Source organism: Trichechus manatus, unplaced genomic scaffold (genome assembly GCF_000243295.1).
Source record: "Trichechus manatus latirostris isolate Lorelei unplaced genomic scaffold, TriManLat1.0 scaffold00036, whole genome shotgun sequence".
NCBI lineage: Eukaryota > Metazoa > Chordata > Mammalia > Sirenia > Trichechidae > Trichechus > Trichechus manatus.
The window spans coordinates 15,969,559-15,994,475 of record NW_004443972.1 but is presented as its reverse complement, the minus strand read 5'-3'; the positions used below and the strand labels follow the sequence as shown (position 1 = coordinate 15,994,475).

At 39.8% G+C, this 24,917-nt stretch overlaps 1 protein-coding gene across 5 annotated transcripts in view; it reads left to right on the top strand.

Annotated features, from left to right (window-relative positions):
* Nucleotides 1-24,917, top strand: part of RBMS1 (RNA binding motif single stranded interacting protein 1) — a 139,982-nt gene that overhangs the window by 26,128 nt on the left and 88,937 nt on the right. For 4 of the 5 annotated variants that reach the window (XM_023730442.1, XM_023730440.1, XM_023730438.1 and 1 more), the window contains exon 2: nt 12,750-12,925. In XM_023730442.1, coding sequence (XP_023586210.1) covers nt 12,750-12,925 — 176 coding nt within the window. The remainder of the gene's footprint in view (nt 1-12,749; nt 12,926-24,917) is intronic. The other variant, XM_023730439.1, reaches the window with a different exon arrangement.

Below are 24,917 nucleotides of genomic sequence, written 5' to 3'. Positions count from 1 at the left end.
TCTGCTTCCTGATGCAAGTGTAGAAAAGGAAGCCTCCCCATTTCTTCCTAACTTTTTTTCCAGGTTAGGAATTATTGTGCCTGATTCTGATCTTTAAAAAATTAAAAAGTAAAAAAAAAAAAAAATCTGCTGTTACCTTTAGTTTATTCCTTTGCCCTTTGCTCTCATTTTTAAACTAAGCAGAGAGTACTGTTTTGAAATTAAATCTAATCCAGGATGTGTAGAGAAGTGTCCAAAGACTTTAAGTGTAGGAATTGATTTTTCTTATGTGGAGAAATAGAAACTTAAAAGCTGTTTGTGTCCCCCTTGTGTTTTTCTTTTTTAGCAAAATGGTTTGATAATTATCCATTATGCTACTTTGTCTTTACTCTGAGATCCTGGCCACTACAGACCACACCTACCTAGACCGCTGTTTCTGTCTGCTCTGTCCAGGCCGGGGTCCACAGTGGTATTTGGGCCCTGGCCTGTTTTTCACTTCCTGTGCTGGAAATGCTCACTGTGTGCTTTGGATTAACTGGGGATGGGAGGGTGGTGGTGGGCAGACAACTGGTGGTCCACCTTCACTAGTAACTGAGTGTGGAGTCTCCCAAAGCCAGTTTCCACTTAGATACGGTGTCTGTCATAAATTTGTTTCTTTGGGTGGGTGGAGAGGGATGATGTCATTTCTTGTTTTGTGCTTTTAGAAGGCAAAGATTTATGAAACGCAATTTGGGTACTAAGCCAAAAAAACCAAACTAGTTGCTGTCAGGTTGATTCCGGCTCGTAGTGACCCTATAGCACAGAGTAAAACTGCCCCATAGGGTTCCCAGGGAGCGACTGGTGGATTCAAACTGCTGACCTTTTTGTTAACAGCCTAGCTCTTAACCACTGTGCCACCAGGGCTCCATTTGGGTACTAGTCACTAATTAGGTTAATCGGTGATAGTGATTGACAGTGAAAAAGATTGCATGTTTGTTCGTGTGCAGCAAATGTAAAAGATTTTATTTCCTTGATAATGTAATGAAACTAAATATAATGAGAAGGAGCCCTAAGTTCAGTCCCACAAACTAACCAAGAAACCTGCATTCAGTCCCGTATTGTGCCTGGGCATTATAACCTAGAAGCTTGTTAGAAGAGCAGCTGAGTCAGAACCCACATTTTAACAATGCAGGTTATTCATAAGCATATCAAAGTCTTTTTGAGGAACTTTGCAAGCCACTATTTTTCAACCTGTAGGCAGTAACCACAGCCACCACCCGCCTGTCAGTGGAGGGTTGGGTGTTGCTATGATGCTGAACAAGTTTCAGTAGAGCTTTCAGACTCAGAAGGACTAGGAAGAAAGGCCTGGTGAAAAATCAGCCAATGAAAACCCTATGTGGATCACAGCAGTTCTGTTTGCAGTCAGATCATGGGGATGGCACAGGACCGGGCAGTGTTTCATTCCATTGTGATGGAGTTGCCCTGAGTTGGGGGTCGACTTGTCTGCAGTTAATAACAATAATAACGGTTGGTTTTGGCTCCCTTGGGTGTTGCGGCCGTTTGGCGGTTCGGGTTTTTAGGTTTGGAGTTTCGGTTTTCCTTGCGGGGGCTTTTAAGGAAGGGCTTGGTTTTTTATTTTTTAAAAAATCAGCCATTGAAAACCCTATGGAACAGAGTTCTACTCTGACACATGTGGGATCACCATGAGTTGGAACTGACTAGTTGACTGCTGGTACTTGTACAAGTCAATTTTGTAGGTTGCCACCAGCATTTTTGTTACAACAGAAACAGACAAGAAAGATAATATTAGGGTACTGTTATGGATTGAATTGTGTCCCCCCAGAATATGTGTTATAAATCCTAACCTTTATGCCTGTGGTTATAAGCCCATTTGGAATTGGGTTGTCTTTGTTATGTTAATGAGGCAGGATTAGTGTAGGGTGTATCTTGAGTCAATCTTTTCTGAGATATAAAAGAGATTAGATTAAACAAGCAAGTGGAGCAAAACTGGGGGAAGAGAGAGATGCCAAACCACGTGAAGATTGCCCAGGAGCAGAAGCTCAGAAGAGACAAGGACCTTCTGCCAGAGTCAACAGAGGGAGAAAGCCTTCCCCTAGAGCCAGCACCCTGAATTCAAACTTCTAGCCTCCTAAACTGTGAGAAAATAAATGTGTTTGTTAAAGCCACCCATTGTGGTATTTCTGTTATAGCAGCACTAGATAACTAAGACAGGTACATTGTTTATGGTAAAAGAATGTGTTGCTTCACAGAATTTTTGTATAGGTTTTATTTTGTGTGCTTTTTTGTGTATACCGGCCAAACCAAACACTTTGCCGTGGAGTGGATTCCACCTTATGGGACAGAGTAGAACTCTCCCACAGGGTTTCGAAGGAGTGGCTGTTGGATTCGAAGTGCCAACCTTCTGGTTAGCAGCTGAGCTCTTAACCACTGCGCCAGAAATCTCAGGCAAAAAGTTAATTCCTTGGGTGGATTTTAGGCAAAAAAAAGTTCAGAAAATAAAGCTACTGCCCTAGGCAGTGTCTCAGAGGCAGTCATCCATTCCCCAGTTTGTACCCTTGGAGTGACTCTCTACTCACGCACAGTCACGTATACAGACACTTACATAGAGATACACGCAGAGAGATACATGATAAAAGAGCTGTTCTACACTAGTATCACTCACTGTTATTATCTGTATTGTATCAGATGTATAGCTGCTGGCTCTTATCTGGAGAAGGAAACAAATGTAAACATAAACTTTTGAATTGTATCAACTCGAAAATTTTTCCTGTTGATGATATTTTACTTTGGCTACATACAAATCTGGTGCAAATGGTTAATGTGTTTGGTTGCTAATGGAAAGGTTGGAAGTTCAAGTCCACCCACAGGTACCTCAGAAGAAAGACCTGGTGATCTGCTTTGGATAAATCAGCCATTGAAAACCTTATGGAGCACAGTTCTACTATGACTTAACATGAGGTCGCCGTGAGTTGGAATCAACTCAGAGGCAACTACTTTTTTTTTAATGTACAAATCACAACGGTGTTAGATAAGATTACTTCATTTTTTAAATTATTGTGGGGAGAGTTCAAATACTCGTTCAGTTTCATCAAAGTACAGATAATACTGTTTCTTTCCTAGGGGCTAAATTATGAAACCTGTAATATTGTAAGCTCATTCATACGTCCCTCTGCATCTGAAAAAATATTAGCTATAAATTAATTAATTAACAATAAATTGGTTTGGGTTGTTTTGGAGGGAATCAGCTTACTCATACAATCTTTCCGATTTAATGTTTAGCTAATCATTTCATAATACTTTCAATAGGTGTTGCTTAATATGGCGAAAGTATATTTTAAAATAGGTAATTTCCACCCTGAGAACTTTGCAGTCTCAGCGATAATTTTGTTACTTACAAAAAATACTAAGATACAGACTGTACTGTACATGACTTTAAAAAACAGCTGGAAGGAAGTTGTCAGTGCTGGAATCCTAACTATATTGGGGGTGAGGCAGGAAATTTAGAGAATTGCAGAGGTGTTCTGAACTGTCATGATAAAAGTAATGTTTCACTTCCCTTAGGAGGTTTTATTTTTTCAATTTCTTGTGAATAAAAAGGAAGGTTCTGTTCTTGTCCCCTTTTACATGGTTCTGTAAGCAAACTGGTGTGGATCTGAAAATTCCTTGTTTGAGGCTCAGAAGGAGAAGAAAAACATGCTTTGCACACCTCCATTCAGAATCTGGAAGAGTAATTAATTAATTGCACACCTGAAGTTGGGCAAGATTTTGTGTCTACCATGTTCTGATAGCTAGTTGTTTGGGTGTAATTTGCTTATTGTTTTCAGTTTTCTTTTAAGGTTGTTTTGGAGCTATTATGGGATTTTTTAATATATGATATTGAATAGAGTGTGGAGTACAACTTTTTATACTGATTACATGTTGAAACAAAAAGATGCCAGGCTACTGCTAACATAAAGCCAATACATCTAAGTTATTGACGTGGTTTCAGATATAGTTTCACCTTAAGCACCCTCCAGTCTGGGGAGCTCAGAATCTTATATTGTTTTTTGTTTTTAAATTTTGCTGCTTTTGACTCTAGTTGTAGTTTTAATATGGCATTATTCATCTGTAATTTTTTCTGATAATCATCTGTGACTAAATAGGATATCAGTGCTTGGCCTAAGTGGTGTAGGGAAATGACACTGTAGTACGAGTTCTGTCAGCCTTGTATCTGCAGAATGTAACAGAAGTCTTCCCTCCTGGGGTCTGCCAGTTTAACCTCTTGCTCTATTTTACTGGCTGTGTGGCAGACAGAGGGCTGGCTTGGTTTTGTCTTGATAGGCCTTAGCTGGAGATGCCAAGCATTATCCAGCCAAAGGATTTTAGAGCTGGAAGCAAGCTTAGAAATCATCCAGTCTGCCCTGCTCATTTCACACGAGAGGAACTGAGCTGCCCAGAGACAGCTTGAATTCGGATATTCTGATTTTCCACCCAGTAATTTTTCTTTTACTGCGTACTTTATGGAGGAGGGAAGGGGAATTTCCCTAGTTTTCCTTTTGCCGCAAACCATCCTCTTCATTTATTGTTTTGAAACTCTTTTCCCTATGACTCTCATTCTACCTAGATTTCTGGGTTCTTCCAACTATTTTCCTAGAACCTCTCTCCTCTGCCCCACCCCTAGCAACTTGCCAGAGCCTGCCCTCTGAGCCAGCCAGGTCCATCACTTCACTGGCTGTCAGGAAGAATGATCTTTGCATCTGTATCTCTTCTAGTACCTTCCTCCCTCTCCTCCTATCCCCCGCCCAACCCTCCCGCCCGCAGGATTTCCGTTCCTTTTACTCTTAATGACGTTCAATTAATATTTAGCTCACTCAGCCATCCACCATTCTCTGAAGCCTTCCTCAACCCTTCTGTCTCTTGCCCCTTTCATCCTACTTCCTCCCTATCTTCCCTTTGTAGAACTCTTGCTATTTTTGGAAACCATACCCCTTACCACAGGATTATATGTGATGCAATTAAGGGTAGATAAGGCTAGGAGCCTACTGTTAAAGCTTTTCCTTCCGAAAGAATGTGTTCTCTGGTAAGGAAGTCTTGAAGCCATTGCCTTAAGCCCTTCGTAGTCTTTCTTGGCCCTCCAGGTTTCTAGTGAATAATTTACATATAATTCCTTCAGTCTGGTATCTTTGTTGGTTTTTAACACCCCCCTCCCCCAATTAAATGCCATGATGAAAACTAGAGGGAGCACATAGCCGAAGACCCCACATTGTGTTTCTGGCCCAAAGTTCTCAGAAGGCAGCTTGGTGCATCATTGTGATTCTTAGAAGAACCTTTGGAGGGAACAGAACAAATGGGCTGGTTTGCATGCAGGAGCAAAGAGCCAGACCCATAAAAGATATTTGGGTGATAAGGAATCTAGTTTTCTTGGTGGGACGGTGAAGAAAAATTTGACCTCACAGATCACATGTTATATCTAAGGTATATTTTCTATAGATTATCAGTACTTACTTGCCCTTTCTTCTTACCCAATTTACCACCACAACCACCACCTCCAAAAAGTTTATCCAAGCTGCTTTAATCTCTAAGGACTTTTCCCTTTTGTTTAAGTTGCTTTTCACTTTTGCAGCATGGTCTATCCATTCAGTCAGTCATGTGTATTCAATAAATGTTTGTCTACTTAATGCCAATCTTGACTTAAATGTATTTCTTTCATCTGAAACCTAAAAAACTGATGTTTTATTTATGGATTTAGGTAAAGAGATTTTGATACGGAGGTTGCAGTTTCACATGCAAGGATCAGCTTTGATAGATATCTTGGAGAATCAGACTAATTGTGAAGTCTGTTGGGAAATTTTCTTTTTAGATTTTATTTGAATAGCTAATATGACATGGAGCTCTCTCTTTTGACAGGCTTAATCCAGCAGAAAATATTGAATAATCTTTTGCTCAGTTTCACAGTCCTAGAGGATGCAAAGTTTGTTTCCAAACAAGAGAACCAGTTTCATAAACTAATTAGCTGAGTTTAAACATTGAGATCCTTGCATCAAATGGGGTTAATTGATATTTGCCCTTTCTCTTGCAGTATGGATAAGTGAGAATCTGTGTGTGTGCAGGTACACAATTATTCTACATTAATATAGGTGCTGTTCTTCTTTAACATCCAGACCACGGACATTTCTTTCCTGACCCACCCGGACCAGTTTCTCAACTCTCACCAATTCACTTTTGCCGTCTCAGCCTTGTGGGTCCCTGCCCCAGCCCTTTCTTCAGCCACTCAGCTGGCTAAAAGGAAACAAAGAAAATGTGTTAACTGTGGTAGCATCAGCCCATTTGGGTATTTTCCCCCATTTGAAAATTTTCCTTAAATTGTTCAATTTCTTTTGTATCTTGAAAGCTTATAGAGGAGGTACTATATGGAATGAGTGTAGTATACCAACCCAAACCAAACCCACTGCCGTCAAGTTGATTCTGGCTCATAGCAACCCTATAGGACAGAGTAGAACTGCCCTATAGTTTCCAAGGCTATAAATCTTTACAGAAGCAGACTGCCACATCTTTTCTCCTGTGGAGCAGCTGATGAGGTCAAACCGCTGACCTTTCAGTTAGCAGCCGAGCGCTTTACTCACTGCATCACCCAGTCTCCTTGTGTAGTATACAGTGTCTTTAAATAGTACTTAGCTCATGCCACATTTGCTATCTTACTATTTCCAGGTAGAGATGATAATGTTCCATAGCTTCTCTCTACTCTCAGGAGTGACTGTAGTGATTTTTTATTTCTGGGTTAAGGAAATAGTTGATGTGTTAAACCTCCCTGCTTTATAGGGTGGTGATGGTGTGTGTGTGTGTGTGTGTGTTTGGGAACAGGGGTTGATTGTAACCTTCTTAAACTTTACATGCTTAGCCCTTTAATGGATGAATTTTTTTTTTTTTTTTTTGAAATTTTTTCAATGATGTCAGCTTTTTCACTAATGAAATGGGTGCTGAATCATTGTTTGGCAGCAGTTTTATTATTATTTGAAAAAATGGGGTGTCAGTTGCAAGTAGGCCATATCGGCCCCATGGCCCAAGAAGTGCATCATACTTCCTGGTTACACTTGAGCCATAAACTATGGCTACTTAACTACTTAACTTTCCCAAAAATACACACGAAATACTAAATAAACATTGCGCTTGCTGCACATAAAATTATCAGTTTGGTGTAGAGTGAGCCATATCGGTACCATGTTCCATGAAGCATATCACACACGGTACATATCTGTACCATGGCCCAGGAGGTGTGGAAAATGTGACTGGTAGGATTATCTACTAGTAACCATTAAAGGGTTAAAGAAGACTTGATGGAAATTAAAAGGCAGATCCTAGGTTTCGGTTCCCTTCAAAATATCTTAGCATTCTTGGAGAAGTTGCTGAAAGTGTTGTTGTTACTTGCAGTCGGGTCACCTCAGACCACAGCACCCTTCTGTAAAACAGAATGAAATGTTGCCTGGTCCTTTGCCCTCTTCATGGTCATTGGTATGTTTGAGTCCATTGTTGTGGCTTTTGGGTGACTCCATCTCATTGAGGGTTTCCCTCCTTTCATCTACCCCCTACTTCACTGACTGTGATGTCGTTTTCTGGCGATTGGCCTTTCCTGATGACATGTCCAAAGTAAGCTAAAAGTAAGAAGGGGAAAAGAGGAGGACAGCTTCAGCAATAAAAGATTGGTCAGAACACTATTCTTTTAGGCTGTTAGTAATAGGAAGGAAATGAGGGAATAGAAGTTATGACAGGTCTTCTATTTTTAATTGTTTTTGCTGAATAGAAATTTACAATGTCCATGATTACTAATATATTGTAGTTCACATGTGGTTAATTTTTGCTTCTTTTGTAAAGGACCTTTAGACTTGGATTTATATAAAAGAGACTACTTGGTGTGGGGAGGGGTGGGAAATGATGGGATGGAGAGGCAAATAGAATTACCCTGTCTGTGATGCCAGTGCGCCTGTTGTTTCTCCTGTGTCTTAGTGAGGGGGGCCCAGGGGACCTTCGAGGTGTGAAAGAGGTGGCCGTGCTGTCCACAGAGCAAATCCTCCCTGAGTGCTGTGGAGCACTCTTCTGCTGGTGCTCACATCCACTCTTGAAGAGAGTGCAGAGCGGGTCTGTTAATACAACCACCCAATTATTCACCACTGATTTTGTTTTTCTGTCAACTTTGACATGCAGATTAAACCCAGATAAATGTTACTGTGAAAATCAAATTAGCTTGTTTTACCTCCCCTTGGATAGACAAGAATGTAGCTTGCTTACCTGCCTAAAACAGTGAAGTAGGCCGAAGAAGGCTAAGACAGACTACCAGCTGGTTGTGAGATGGGCCCCTGCTTACCACATTCCCTGACTAGATTGGATGGATGTGAAATAGCTAGGAGGCATGGTGGTTCAGTGGTAGAATTCTCGCCTTCTATGTGGGAGACCTGGCTTTGATTCCCGTCCAGTGCACCTCATGAGCAGCCACCACCGGCTGTCAGTGGAGGCTTAATGTGTTGCTGTGATGCTGAACAGATTTCAGTGGAGCTCTCAGACTAAGACAAACTAGGAACAAAGGCCTAGTGATCTGCTTCTGAAGATCAGCCAGTAAAAACCCTGTGGATCACAGTGGGCCAGTCTGCAGCAGATCATGGGGCTGACGCAGGACTGGGCAGCTTTTCCTTCAGTTGTGTATGAGCTAACAACAACAAAATAGCTATAAGTTTCATCTGTAGGGGGCTCTTTTCAAATCCAGAGCTTCTTAGGGATTTGAGAGGCAAAAATGCAAAAAAACCAACCAGTGATGAAAGTGGAGTTTGGTAAAATAAAATGTCCCTTTCTACGCTTTTCCTTTTTTTTTTTTTAAGTTCATTGTTCATTCTGTCAAGTCACATAGTCTAGCTACAAATTGTAACTTGCTCTGAATTTATCAGAGTTCTGAAGTTGTAGTTAAAGGCTTGTCATTATTTGCATTTCAGTGTAAGAGGAAGGGTTTAATTTTTCCTTGTTTTAAGTCCTGCCTTCCGAAAATGCTAATTTTCAGCCATAATATGCTGTACTTTCAAATATTATTTGCAGAATTCTTTCTTTAATGAAAAGATTTATACAGTAGAATTTTAAAAACCAACCCTATTTTTAAAGCTAACCTGTTAAAAACAAAACAAAAAAACAAACTGTATGCTAATTAAAGTTACCTTTGGCTTTCTTAAGAAAACCGTAGCTGCCAGTGGTATCAAGTATCACATTTCAGAGAAGCTTGAATTTGGTAATTAGGTTGCAAGAAAGGTAGGAACAGAAAAATCACAAAATTCAAGTAGGTTATTTAGGACATATATGGTGTTTTGGGGTGCCATTTAGAGTACTGGTAAGGACCTCATCTTTGTTATCCAGCATACCTGGGTTCAAATTCCAGCCCTACCACCACTAACTGTGTGACATTGGCACACTTTTCCTCTCTTAAGACTCTATATATTCTGGTGAAAGAATACATTTCAAATAGACCTGCAAGTTACCTCAGACATCTTGGATATACTCTTAGAAGGCCAAGTTGCATATGAATATTAAGGATATCTAAGATGAGACAGAGCCCTGGTGGTGCAGTGGTTAAGCATTCAGCTGCTAACCAAAAGGTCGGCAGTTTGAATCCACCAGCAGCTCCTTGGAAGCCCTATGGGGCAGTTCTTCTCTGTCCTATAGGGTCACTATGAGTCAGAATTGACTTGATGGCAACACATTTTTTTACTTTGCAGAAGGGGAAGTTATTACTATAATAAATATGAAAGCTTGTCAAACATATTAAATCAGTTATGTAAATTCTGAAATGTAAGTCATGGTTCTATTTCTTCTGCCAAAAATAAATACAGAAATTAAAAACTTACATGTCCGAATAATCTCCAAATAAGTCATGCCCACCAAATATTCCTTTTAATCACGCAAACCTACACCCTGTACACCCCTTTCTGCCCCAGACAAAAACAGAGGTTAAAGCTGATCCAGAATTGGAATGCAGCCCTAACGTTTGATGGTTCCCTTGCTTCTGTGTTGGTTATCTAGGGCTGCTATAACAGAAATACCACAAGTGGGTGGCTTTAACAAATACATTTGTTCTCTCCTAGTTTAAAAAAAAAACAAAGAGCCAAACTCATTGCTGTTGAGTCTGTTCTGACTTATAGCGACCCTATAGGGCAGTATAGGGTAGAACTGCCCTATAGGGTTTCCAGGGAGTGACTGGTGGATTCGAACTGCCAACCTTTTGGTTAGCAGCCAAGCTCTTAACCACTACGCCTGCAGGACTCCTCTCTCACAGTTTAGGAGGCTAGAAGTCCAAAGTCAGGGTACCAGCTCCAGGGGAAGGCTTTCTTCCTCTGTCAGCTCTAGGGGAGGGTCCTTATCATCAGTCTTTCCCTGGTCTAGGAGCTTCTCAGCACAGGGACCCCGGGTCCAAAGGACGTGCTCTGCTCCTAGCTCTTCTTACTTGGCAGTAGGAGGTCTCTCTTCTCTCTGCTCACTTCTCTCTTTTATATCTCAAAAGAGATTGACTCAAGATACAACTTAATCCTATAGATTGTGTCCTGCCTCATTAACATAACTGCCTCTAATCTTGCCTCATTAACATTATAGAGGTTAGGATTTACAACACATAGGAAAAATAAATCAAATCACAAAATGGAGGAGAACCATACAATACTGGGAACAATGGCCTAGCCAAGTTGACACATATTTTTGAGGGACACAATTAATCCATAACAGCCTCTTACTGGTGTAATCCCACTGAGAGGTATAGTTGTGAGGGTGGAGATGGACCTGATCCACAGCATCTTTCTGACTTCTTCTCCAGGTCTTTCCCCAGGTGACCATGTTTCATCCTCCGATAGCTATACTGAACACACTGGATCCTTCTGTGAATAACAGCGTGTTTTCTGTTAGGAACAGATTCTCAGCCATTAATCATAGGTGACTTAAGAAAAAATTCAGTCTTGCTCTGACTACGAGTTCTCTGTAAATCAAAGACCTGGGACAGGAGGCGAATGTGTGTGTTACTTCCCAGTACCTCTGTTCTTAACTGGGTGGTAAGGACTGGGTGATTGCAGGTAGCAACTAGCAGTTGTATTGAGTGACTTCAGAGAAGGAACACAGACCCTGGTGCAGCATGGCTAGGGGCCTGAGGCATCTGTGGCAGAGAGGAGACAAGGCCTACATCTAGAAAGCAGAATCATTAGCTCTTACAGAAGATCCATAGATCTGGTGGAAGGATTATCAGTACAGCTGCTCATTAAGGACATGCATTAAATAGATTAAGGTAGGATGTGATCTCAGGCACTTTTAATTTTTAGATGAAGCAGTACTGATGTTGCCAGTTCAGATTCAGCCTTCAGTAAATAGTATTTTATACAGTAGCTATTGTAAACCCTTCTTGCTACTCTCCCTCTAGAAGTAGAATCTTTCTAGATAAAGTGGGTTTTGGACTTGGATGAAATCTTAGCAAGGATGCTAGGTTGTGGGAAGAAGAAACTGGGTAGTATAGGGCCAGAAGAAATGGGTACATGTGTTGATTAATGAGGATTCCATTGAGTTGGGATACTGTGGAATTAGGATGATCATGGAAGAAACTGGGTAGAGCCAGGAATCTGTAATGGATGGTTGAGGTTGCTGACAAAGAAAGCGAGGTTACATTTATTGTAAGACACTTAATTCTGTGTTACATATGTGTAATTTTCTTGTTTGTGGTAATAAAGATCAAGCTGTAAGATTTGAAACTTTTATTGAATATCTAGTGACAATTTTGTCTTTTCAAACTGTTACTCAATACATGATGTCCTTGGGTTAGTGTATTTATTATTTAGTTGTTTTGCAGTGAAAAATTCCTGTACTACTGTGCAATTGCTGAGTATTCTTGCTGTGAGGACCCATGGGGCTGTGCTCCCTTCCATCTCAAACTGAGCCGTTTAACTTCCTCCAAAGTCATGTGTGTAGCATAGGGTCAGAGAGCTGTGGTTTCTTTGGATTGGTTAACAGAGAATTCTGTGGTGTGAGTATAATTTCAGACATTCTTCCTGGTTGGCTGCTGGCTGTAAAGCCACACTGGGCCCTCGGTTAAATGGTTTACAAAAGTTGTGTTGGTTGTTGCTAGGCCCGGGACAGTTTCCAACTGCTACACTATTCTCACAGCGGTTAAATTTCACAAGGTTAGCCAAAGTGAAAGTCCACGTGACCGTGAATCTTCTCTAGATGATTCAATGGAGCCATGTGTCTGTCATAGAACTAGGTGAACTTTTCCATATTGGAGGGTCTTAGTTGAACTCTATTTGTCTTACATTTGAAAAATAATTTTTTTTTTTTGAAGAATCATCTTAATAAAATTATCAGCAACTCTCAAAGGTTCTTCAGAATTTGAAAACCTTTTCAAAAGTCTAGTGTTGGTGATTTCTAAATTAACTTTATATTAAAGTGATGGTAACACTGTGCAAGTTAATTTTGAGTCTCAGTAGGTACGTTCCTTAAACTGTGTGAATAAATTAATCTTACATAGATTTAGTCATATTTAAGGTGCATATACAGAATTTTCTACTGAGTAAAAACCCTGTTATTAATTTCATTTGAAAGAAAGAGACTTCTTTTTGTAGAATGAATGGTTCTTTTTTAATGTGTATGTTAAAGTTTGTACATCAAAGTAAGTTAAGATAATCTGTATTAAATTTTGGTAATTTCATTGTATTTTGGACATCATATAGTCTTTGAATGGTTCTAGATATCTTACATCCTAGTAATACTCGCTGTCTTTTGTTTTTCAGCAGTCTCTAGTCCCAGCCCACCCCATGGCCCCTCCCAGCCCCAGCACCACCAGCAGTAATAACAACAGTAGCAGCAGTAGCAACTCAGGATGGGATCAACTAAGTAAAACGAACCTCTATATCCGAGGACTGCCTCCCAACACCACAGACCAGGACCTGGTGAAGCTGTGTCAGCCGTAAGTAGTAGTAGTTCTTGTTGTTTTTAGCTGCTGTATGTTTCTTTGATCATATAAAGCGATATAAATTGTATTATAAGAGAAGTTTAAAAAACCAGTTGCCATTGAGTTGATTCTGACTCATGGCAACCTCCTGTGTGTGTCAGTGTAGAACTATGCTCCACAGAGTTCTCAGTGGCTGATTTTTTGGAAGTAGATCACCGTACCTTTCTTCCAAGGCACCTCTGGATGGACTCAAACTGCTGACCTTCCATTTAGCAGCTGAGCACATTAACAGTTTGCACCACCCAGGGACTCCAGGAAAATTCTGTTGTTCTTGTTCGTTGCTGTTGAGAAGTCTAGTATGAGACAATCTGTGCACTCTCAGAATTGCAATGATGAAAGTGTTTCCAAGTATTATCCTTGGACACTTAGTGTTAGCATCAGCAGAATACCTATATAACAAGATAAATTAGAGCATTCTCTCAATAGAAATTGGCATATGAGAAGTAAAATGTGAATTTTTAAAAACTTGGGGCTAGATCTTTTGCAGGAGTGGAAGCTCCTTAGGAGTCCGATTTACCTCATAAGAAATTTTAACTATCATTGTTTGTCAGAAAGGTAGTTACCGTCTAACTTTATCCTAGATATATGTAGAACTCTTAATTCCAGCTGGGACCATGTTAGTCTGTCTTTAGTAGCATTTGTAGTTTTGTGGCCCAGCTTGTTCACCCTCTTGCATTTGGTAAGTTTCAGCTTTTCTGAGTCTTGTGAATAAATGTGTGCGTGTGCATAAAGTTCTAAAATAAACTCATATTATATGCTAATGTTGTCAATGAATAGAGTGTACGTATGCTAGTTTGTTGCAATTACATTAGCTCACCAAGTACGAAAGCACTAATTTAAACTAAAGAGCCAGAAGTACTACTGTACCATGCAAAGATCATTGTGTAAAGATTAAAAGCATCTAATCACATTGAGTATAAAAGCCTGTAACTATAACACCATCTTTGACTTATCCTGTGACAATAATGGTCCTTTAAAAAAGGAATTTTATAGCTTCTTACATATCCTTACATGCATAAGGAAAGTTTCTTATTTCCTGAGAGATATTCCCATTGCAGAAAGAACCTCTCATCAATAGCATCTTATTTCTGTTGTCCCAGGTAAAATCCAGGTTTATTACTTCTTCTTCTTTTTAAGAATAAAACACATTTCAAAACTCACTGGGGCAATATTTGCAAACTGAAACTAAAAGTATCTGGCCTTCCATAAGCAGTTGGTGGTTGTTTTGCTTTGCTTTGTTTTTAGAGAGGAGGGTTGGGGTGATAGGTGGTTCTTTAAGATTGAGGAGAGCTTTCCAAAAGCCCGTTGTTGTTAGGACTCTCCCCATGCTTTTCCCGTGCTATCCTTTTTGGTTAAGCTTCTTAGACTTTGGCTTTAGCCCTTGGCTTCTAGGCAGTGAAATAATGCCCTGTCCTAGGGACGGCTCTGAAAGCAAGTCCTGCTCTTGGGGTTTGTCATGTGTCGCCTGAAGCAGAAGGAACTTTGCCAAGTGTGCCCTGCCCTATTGCAGCTGTTTGGAGACCACAAATAGGCCTTTTGCTGTCTTGTCTGCTGCTGGCCTTTCACTGGCCTTCTTACGCTCTTGTGGTATAATTACAGGTAGATAGATCACCATAAAGTCTAAGGAGCTGAAAATACAATTTTGTAGCAAACAAAAGAATGAAGCTAACCCTCCAATTCTTGACGTATAAGAGAAGTGGGGAGGATTTCAAAAGACAAATTGTTCCTCAGCTAGTTTTGGTTTCTGTAAGGTGAGACACCGTAAAATAATACAGTGGTACCATCTTTCATATACAGTGAGTGAATACTCGAAAAATTGAATCAGTAATTTTTTTATTGAATCAAATCATATTCCAAATGCAACAGAAGCGCATTTTATCATTTTTCCTAGGAAATTCATGTTTTTGTTATTGGTCTGCTTGATGTATGTGGATTTTCTTAACATGTATAAACATCATTCTATTTGCTATTATCAATAGCAGCAATGACTTGTTGCCACTGTCACTCTCCTGTCATTTGCGAAAAAGGCTCTTGCAAAATTCCAGGTTTGATATTTAACTCTGATGATAGTTTTCTTGATATGTATCATACAGAGGCAAGACATAACAGTAATAGAGGACTTTATCTTGGATATCTGCTAGATTCTTCATTCTGTTCAACCCCGAGCATCTAATAAATTCCGGATTTGACTTGCTGACAGTTTTTGTCTTAGCAGGTAGAGAAAGCAAAAAAGAGAGTTCCTATTCTGGACGTAATTGTCTCCAGTAAAGAGTAACTAGTTGGTGAAATGGAAGTGACAAGAACCTAATGGAAATTTGGTCAGTGGTGTCTGGGGTCTTAAAAGCTAGCAAGCGGCCATCTAAGATGCATAGATTGGTCCCAACCCACCTGGAGCAAAGGAGAATGAAGAACACCTAAGACACAAGGAAAATATTAGCCCAAGAGACAGAAAGTAGATAGTAGATAAGAATTATCTTAGGTGAAGGGAAGGACAACATAGTACAGGGGAAATCAGCACAACTGGACTAAACCAAAAGCTAAGAAGTTTCCTGAATACAACCAAATACTTTGAGGGAAAGAGTAGCATGGGTGGAGGTCTGGGGACCGTGGTTTCAGGGGACATCTAGGTCAGTTGGCATAACAGAATTTATTATGAAAATGTTCTGCATCCCATTTTAGTGAGTGGCATCTGGGGTCTTAAAAGCTAGCAAGCAGCCATCTAAGATGCATCAATTGGTCCCAACCCACCTGGAGCAAAGGAAATGAAGAACACCAAAGACGCAAGGAAAATATTAGCCCAAGAGACAGAAGGGGCCACATAAACCAGAGACTCCATCAGCCTGAGACCAGAAGAACTAGATGGTGCCCAGCTACCACCAGTGACCTCCCTGACAGGGAACACAACAGAGATTCCCTGATGGAGCAGGAGAAAAGTGGGATGCAGAACTCAAATTTTAGTAAGAAGACCAGACTTAATGGTCTGAGACTGGAGGGACCCCGGAAGACATGGTCACCAGCCTCTCTGTTAGCCCAGAAATGAAATCATTCCCGAAGCCAACTCTTCAGACAAAGATTAGACTGGACTACAGGACATAAAATGATACTCGTGAAGAGAGCGCTTCTTAGCTCAAGTAGATACATAAGACTAAATGGGCAGCTCCTGTCCAGAGGTGAGATGAGAAGGAAAAAAGGGACAGAAGCTTCTTGCATGGACACGGGAAATCCAGGATGGAAAGGAGGAGTGTGCGGTCACATTATAGGGAGAGCAACTAGGGTCACATAACAATGTGTGTATAAATTTTTGTACGAGAAACTAACTTGAACTGTAAATTTTCACTTAAAGCACAATTGAAAAAAAAAAAAGGAAAAGTTAAAAAAAAAACCTATTGGGAAAGTGACTCATCCTAGAGTTTAAAAAACCCAGTGGACATAATTAAGAGATTTGAGAAAAGTAGCTATCAGGAACTTCTCGTAACTCTAAAAAAGAAAAAAAAAGTTTTAGAAATAAAAATTTAACACTGCTCTTACTGATGAGGATGCACTGGGGAGGGGAGCAACAGTTGAAACAAATATTTTGGCTTTTTGTGGGGATTGGATATTGTCTTGGTCATCTAGTGCTGCTATAACAGAAATACCACAAGTGGATGGTTTTAACAAAGAGAAGTTTATTTCCTCACAGTTAAAGTAGGCTAAATGTCCAAATTCAGGGCATCATCTCCAGGGGAAAGCTTTCTCTTTCTCTCTCTCTGCCTTCTCATCAACCTCCCCCAACACCAGACTAGGAGTTTCTCCGCATAGGGGACCCCAGTCCAAAGGATGCGCTCTGCTCCCGGCAGTGCTTTGTTGATGGTATGAGGTCCCCAGCTCTCTACCCTTGAGAGATAAAAGGTGGTACAGGCCACACCCCAGGGAAACTCCCTTTACATTGGATCAGGGATGTGACCTGAGTAAAGGTGGTGTTACAATCCCACCCTAATCCTCTTTAACATAAAATTACAATCACAAAATGGAGGCCAGCCACGCAATTCTGGGAATCATGGCCCAGCCAAATTGATACACATATTTTTGGGGGACATAATTCAAACTATGACAGATATTTTAGAGGGTTATATGACAAAAAGATGGGAAACAATACTCAGGAATATTTATGTTTATAATAGGGGCCAATTCTACACAACAATGCCTGAAGGCAAGAATGACATGAAAATTGTAAAAACTGGAGAGAAAAACAAAAAGCATTTTTAAAAAGCTCTGTGGAGTAGAATACACAGATTACTATATTAGAAGAAATGACAGTAGAAGAAGCAGATGCTGTATTATTAAAAGAGACTACAGTGAAAAAGCAGCCCAACCTTAAGTCAAAGAGAGACTCATGACACTGGAAAAGGTAGACCAAATATGGTTAAGAGGAAGGGGACATGTACTGTAGGGGTCTCACACTGGAGGACAACCAGTTGAGTTACTGAAGGACAAGACAGCAGCAATAACAGTGGTAATGGTAAGGTGATGTGGATTGAAAGTAGATACATTTTCTAGGATTATTTAATGAAAGAAGCTGACCAGCTCTAGTTACTTTGAACTGTGTATGGGACCTTATGACTACTCTAGGCTGCTGCAACTTTGCTGCCTATTTCTGGAAGGTTATCTATTCAAGAGTACGTCAATGCAGTTAATAAATACATTTAGGAACTGGAATGATCTGGGTAACCCAAAGAATTCATCTACTGCCCCTTGACCCTAAGGGATTCTTAATTCTGTCTGTTCTCTAAAATCATCCCAAACAAATAACCCATTGACTGTGCTACCATCTTTCTTTTCTCATTCAGATTTCTCAGGGGAAATCTCTAGACAGATGAGTTGAGGGCTCCTATTGTTTCCATCTTCTTACCACCATAACATTTTGTATTTTGCCTTCAAGTTCTTAAGTGAAGCTATACTGGCGTCTTCATCTCTCTTAACTTCTTCAGCCTTTTTCCACTGTTGTCTACATCCTCAGTTCTTCACCCTTTTAGTTCTGCTTTTCTTGGCTGATTCTAATGCAGCCCCATCCTGTCATAGGGTTATTCTGTACTGTTTCTGGTTTTCTACCAAATTTTCACCTTGAATGTTTTATTAGCACCTCAGATACAACATTATCTCCTCCTTCTCCAAACTGTCACTTTTCCACATTTACTCCCCTAAACTTGGAGTTTTAGAGCCATCTTTGCCTATTCCTTCCCTCTTTTCTCCCTGTTCCCTTAGTCATCAAGTCCTGTAGATTTTTTCTTTGGCACTTCCTCTTCCTTCTGACTGCCAGAAGAATTGGGTGGTCTTTCCTCTCCCCCTATAGTGAGACAAGTGAGAACTGTTCGCTCATGCTGCTTCCTCACCTCAGATGCCTCCAAACCTGTTAGATTCTTTAAGTCCAAGTTCTCCCTGTCTCCTTAAGGCCTGGACCACGCTAATAACTCTCCTCCTTATTTTGGTTTACATATAGCCACCCCACAAATGGCATCCCGTTTCCATGTAGTTCTGTTCTTTAAGTGCATACTGCATTATTTAGCAGCATGTCCTCTGCAGTATGTAATGCTGATAGTATATCATAGTCACAGATTTCTCAACTAGATTATAAAATTATTGTGGTCAAGGTTGCCAGCTTTTGGTACCCTAGAGTATCTGCCATAGTGCTGGGCAAGTACCTAATTTTCAGTCAATTGTCTGTAAAATAGGTCAAAAAACCAAAACCAAGCCCGTTGCCATTGAATCGATTTTGACTCATGGTGACCCTATAGGATAGAGTAGAACTATCCCATAGGGTTTCCAAGGGGTGGCTGGTGGATTCAAATTGCTGACCTTTTGGTTAGCAACCAAGCTCTTAACCATTGCGCCACTAGGGCTCCGGTTAGGTCAGATGATGCCTGTATCATAGGGTTATGGTCAGGATTAAATCAAGTAATGTTTATTAAATAAAGAACTAGGTTCACTGCCTGGAACACGGTTGTCACTGAACAAATATTAGTTTCCCTGTTCCTTCAATCCTCAGCATCCCAATTACTAGAATAAACTTAAATCGTATCTAACCATACATTTAAAAATGAGAAAAACGTCAGATTCTGATCTTGAAAGTTGGGAAAGCCATGAAAATGGGTTATGTTAATATAACCTCCAGCCTCCTCTCCCTTGAGGCACTTTTTTCTTGGTACTTGGAGAAGACTAGTTTCAGCCTCATTGATCCACCCCTGATATATTCTGCCATAGTAAGTACTACTACTTGTAAAATCTTCCACTGTGTCCAGAGTTTTTTTTAGATTTTAAAACAGCATTAGTATGTTAAGTTTTAGGTCCATGCTTCTTCCTGACTCACAGTGGGAGCAAATGTGAACATCTTGGTTGGCCAAGGCTAGGTAGCTTAGAGGTTGCTGTGGTATTGACATCATATGGAAAGGCCCCGATAACTTAGATGTGTCAACAACTTATTTTAAAGGAAAGAACAGTCTAGCGATAGTAAGACAAAGTGAGATATTTCTACCCCTCCGGCTTCTCCAGTTTTTCTCTCATTTCTCTCATTCCCAAATAAATCCTTGGTGAACTGACTTTTTTCCTTTCATTCTGTAGATTTCTAAATGGTTTAAAAAAAACTTATGATTTTATTATGAATGTGAATTTAAATTATGTTGAAAATCTTATAACCTCTTACTAATTAAAAGGAAATATTTTTGAAATATGGTGTTTTTACCTGTTTATAATAGCCACTACATTTTCATTTTCTGTTCCTTTGTTTCTGGTGTTCTTCAATTTTTTTTTTTTTTTTTAATTCTTTTGAATACAATACAAATTTTAGAAAGTTGAAACAGAAAAGCAAGACAGGTCAACAGGGGTAGACGTAAACATCCAACCATAATTTAAGACAGAATAAGGTAAATGTTATAATCAGCGCTGTGTTCTATGAGAAGTCAGAGGAAGGCATTGTTAACCTTGATGTGTGGGGAGCGGCGTAGGTTTTAGAAAGGAAATGTCATCTTAACCTTAAAGGACAAGGAAGATTTCATGACGGATTGAATCGTGTCCCCCAGGCCTCATGAAGAGCCCAAGAGCCCATAGCTGCCACTGGGCAGTTGTTAGAGCTTCTGGTGTCCAGAGCAGAGAGTGTGTGGGCATAGAGGAAAATGAAGTGGAAATGCAGATTGGGGGCATATTGTTAGCACCTTGAATTAAGCTGAAGTTTAGAGTTTATTCTTTAGTTAACAGGGAAAGAATCAGCCCTTGGGTGGAAGAGTAACATAATTCAGTCTTTTTTTTTTTTTCCTCAGATGGTAATTCTTACAAAACTAGAAAGGTTGACTTGGAGGAGAGACTCTTACATGTGACAGATAATGTGACCCTGACCTAGGACAGTGATATGAAATGGGAAGGGAAGAAGGTGCTGGGACTGCAGAGCCATGTCTTGGAGATAAGAATATCAGGACTTGGAGTGTGATTAGACTTGGGATAAAAGAAACTATAAAAATGACTGTAAGGTTTAAGCTCTGAATAAAGGGAAAATTTGAGTTGCATTAACTGTAAGAGAGTGTGCACAGGAGATAGGCGGATCTCACTGGTTCCCTCTTAGACCCTAAATCCAGCCCTTCCCTCTGTTTCCCAGAAGTGGCCATGCTTTTTTCATGTTGTCCACACCTAAAACCTAGTGACTTAAATGCTTTTCTGAAACCACTAATTTATTTACTGAACACTGATTTTAAAAGGATATTTTAAGTTATTCTGATTGTCATAAAAAATTACGGCAACTGTCAGGAAAATAGACCACTTGAAATGGTTATATTCTTTCTGTATACATCTTTATTTCTGTAACTCTAAAATTTCATAAACATTCTCTCTGCTGAAAGTTGTTTTTCCTCTACCCATTTTTATTCCAAAATGATTAGGCTACTTTTAGGGGAAATTTTGAAAGAGAAAGCATTCTGGTAAGGTGGAAGTACTTTTTTATGCTTAATTAATCGACTTTTACCCTTATTGTGAAGTTATTCTCAGCATTTATTCTGAAAGTTCCAGTGGGCCTGCCAGACCTGGCATTCTGAAATCCCTAGGTAGATATGATAGTTCTTTGAAATGTATAGAAACTACATGAAACGGAAGGGACTTTGAGTTTAAAATAGAACAGTGATCCTGCAATGAAGTAGGAAAATCATTCCACTCAAAAGGGACTCGAGTTTTCACTTTAAATTGAAGAGAGAGTTTGAAACGAGGTTATCAGAGATCTTTCAGGTATCCCCAAAGGACCAAGTCCAAGAAGCCTGAACAAATGCTCGAGGTCCCTGGGTGGCGCACACAGTTAAGCAGTTAACTACTAAATGGAAGTCAAAGCAGATTTGAGAATAGGGGAGCAATAGTGGATTTAACTGAATTTAACTGTCTTTATTTATTTTTTTGCTAGCAAAGACAGCCAAGTTATAACTCTTATTACATAAGTAACAATGAGGGCTTAAATCAAGGAACTTGAGCATTTTGCTGGAAAGTGTGATCTACGATGTGAAGTTTTCAGACTGTGTCTCATTTTGTTTTTTAAAAAAGGCATGCCAATCTACTGAGTCAAAACGTTGAATCACTAATTTTAATTTAACTCTCCCACTGTGGACAATATTCCTGTAAGATTCCATGTAGTCAAATAGTTTAACGCATGATGGATTGGAGACTGAGCAAGATACATCATCTTCGTGATATTTATATATATGTGTGTGTGTGTATGTGTTTTTTAATGGAAGTCAAAGCAGATTGGAGAGTTTAGGAGCAATAGTGTATTTAACTGAATGTTCTTCCCCAGTTCATCTCCTGGATAAGCCATATAGAATCATTTTCTTGATCGTGTTAGCTGCTTCATTTCCTTTCTTAGTATGGAAGATTTCTGGCACTTTGGGAAGTACTTTATATACAGTAGGTCTTTGACATATGAAGGTATAGTCTGAAGGCTTTTGGAAAATTCCAGAATTTCACGAATATAATTTTAGCATAAAAAAATCCCCCATGAAATACCTGTATTCCAATAGAGATCCATCTCTTTCTTACACCTCTTTTTATTTTCTGTTCTCTTTTATCTTTAGAGCTATCAGTTAGGTTTTTGGGGGTGGGGGTGGGGATGGGGGTGAGCAGTCTCAACAAATTAACATAATATTCCTTCTCGAGAATTGCTGCACATACAGTCAGAGGTAAACCTTATTGAAATACAGACTCTGAGTGACAGGCTACACTTCTTCACTGGCTTCCTGACTCACCTGTCTCTCTCTAAGGGTACCCACATTTCAAACACATGCGTCAACAAAATTAAAAATAACTACAGGCCGTAGACTCTCAGTGTTGTTCATGAGTAGTTGAAAACTCCAGTGTTACATTTATTATTGCCAGGTACCCACTGTATGCATGTGTTTTGACTCTGCAGATATTTTGGCAGAAAATCTCAGTTATGTCCATTTTCTGATTTCTCCTTGGTGTAGAATATGCTGGAAAGAATGGATTTTTAGAAACGTAGCCAGTCCTCCTTATTGTCAACTAGCTTTTTCTTTATGAATTTTTTTCTTATGGTTCGGCCTGCTGGAGGTCACTGAGTGGAGCAGATGGTTAAGCGCTGGACTACTAGCCAAGTGGTTGGCAGTTCGAACTCACCCAGAGGTACTTCGGCAGGCAGGCCTGGTGATCTGCCTGTGAAAGGTCACATCCTTGAACACCCTATGGAGCAGTTCTAATTTGCACACCTGGGTCTCCACCATGAGTCAGAATCAGTTCAGTGGCAACTAACAGCAGGCATGCTGAGGAGCCATTTTCCCCCTTATTCCCAAATACTGTACAAGTTGTTGGCAAACCAACTTTCATATTAGCCTTACCAGAAGTTAATTGGGAAACCAGCACAGAAAATAATGACTGTTAGCACAGGATTTTTTTTTTTTAAATCTTCGTCTCCTCTGTGAGTACAGATGGAATTTACTTTATATCCATCCAGTGTTCATTTATATGAACCTCAGATTACTGTAGCAGCAGCTTGGGGGTGTTTAACTGTTACATGAAGGGAAGATAGTGCCATCAGGAATAAAAGCCTCTAAAGTCTTGGCCCTTATTTGGCCCTTGGTTTTATTTAGAATTTCTTTATTGGACTACCATGAAACTTAGAAATTTATAACCTTTCCCTTCATATTTTCCTGTGTTCATTTCATAATACATGTTTGTGGGGGGGAAAAAAATCTGTGTAACGTAGTAAGTGCCTAAGTAATGCTAGCAGCTAACATTTATCAGTTGCTTACTGTGTACCAGTTACTGTGCTGAGTGCTTTATTATTTAATTCTTAGAACAACTTTGAGTAGTAGTATTATCCCCATTTTAAAGATGAAGTTGAGAGAGGTCACTTTTTGTTGTTGCTCAGTATAACACAGCTGATAATGAGGGAGCCGGAACTTGAGTTCTGACAGTCTTGACTTCAGAGTCCATATTGTTACCACTGTGCTTCACGACCTCCGCAAATATACTGTGAGTGCCAGGTCATCTTCATCCTCCCCTCATCAATGCCTATGTTCCTCGTCTGCTCCAGGCTACAGAAAGATGCATTTCTCCAGGATGCTTAGCGAGATATTTAGCCATGATATATAGAACAAAATTTTGTTAGAAAAATGAGATTTCCTTAAGTCCTGTTAAATATCCAGTAGAATCAAAGGCTCAAGGTAGAGGCAGAAGGATACAGGAGGAACCTGTTTTTCCTGGCATCTAACAAAGTAATCCCTTTTAATGTAGCTGATTATGTGAAACTCAGTTCCTGGTTAGCTGTCTAATGTGCAACTCTACAAGATTACACAGTACAGAGAAGATGCCTAGTTTATAATTTGCTTGATGCCTGATATATGAAAAGGAAACTTTCTTGTAAGGATCACTGTCTGGCAAATCCCAACAGCACTGCTTTAGGAAGTAATGGGCATATAAACCAAAAACTAAACTCCAACTCATGGTGATCCATGTGTGTCAGAGAACTATGCTCCATAAGGTTTTTTAGTGGCTGATTTTAAAGAAGTAGATTGCCCGGCCTTTTTTCCAAGGAGCTCTTGGTGGACTTGAACCTCCAACTTTTTGGTTAGCAGCCTAGTGTGTTAACCATTTGCACCACCCAGGGACACCAATAGACATATAGTAGCATTATAATTTTACTATGATTATAAACATAGTAAACACTGCGCAGCGTTTGTTTGTATATAGGGTCATTATGAGTTGGAACCAAGTTGACGGCACCTAACAACAACAACAGGATTATAAATCTGATTAAAACATAAGACTAAGCCACACTGGAGGAGAAATTGAACAAGGAGAAGTGAGTGGTGAATACCATTTTTATCAACTTTAATAAATATTTATCAAGCATTATGCCAGTAATTTTACTAGAGTGTACTAAGATACATTTCCTTCTCTTAACGAGGTTCTTGTCTTGTAAAGAAAATAAATTTCACATGTAATGTAGACCAGAATGTGTAAGTATCGTGGGAGAGATAGAAAGTGCTACAGAGATTACAAAGTAGGGAGTGATCACATGTGATTTGGAGGCATTAGGAAAAGCTTGACATTTGAATAAATCTCCAGGGTGGGGTGAGCAGCTCGAGCCCCAGATTGAAGACGGGACTAACTTGGCTGCCTGTCTTGTCTGGTATTCGTTAGGGTCATACTGTGGGAGAACTTGAATACCAGAGGAAGATTTGTATTTTATTGGAAAGGTAGGGGAAAGTTTCTGCCTCAGGATTTGTCCTTGATAGAATGTGGAATAAAGGGTGGATCCAAGGAGGAAGATGACTCAGAGAAGATTAAGATTTTGAATCTAGGAAACTGAAAGTTTGGTGATTCCATTAAGAAAACTAAACCAAACCCACTGACATTGAGTCGATTCCGACTCATAGCGACCCTCTAGGACAAAGTAGAACTGCCCCGTAGGGTTTCCAAGACTGTAAAT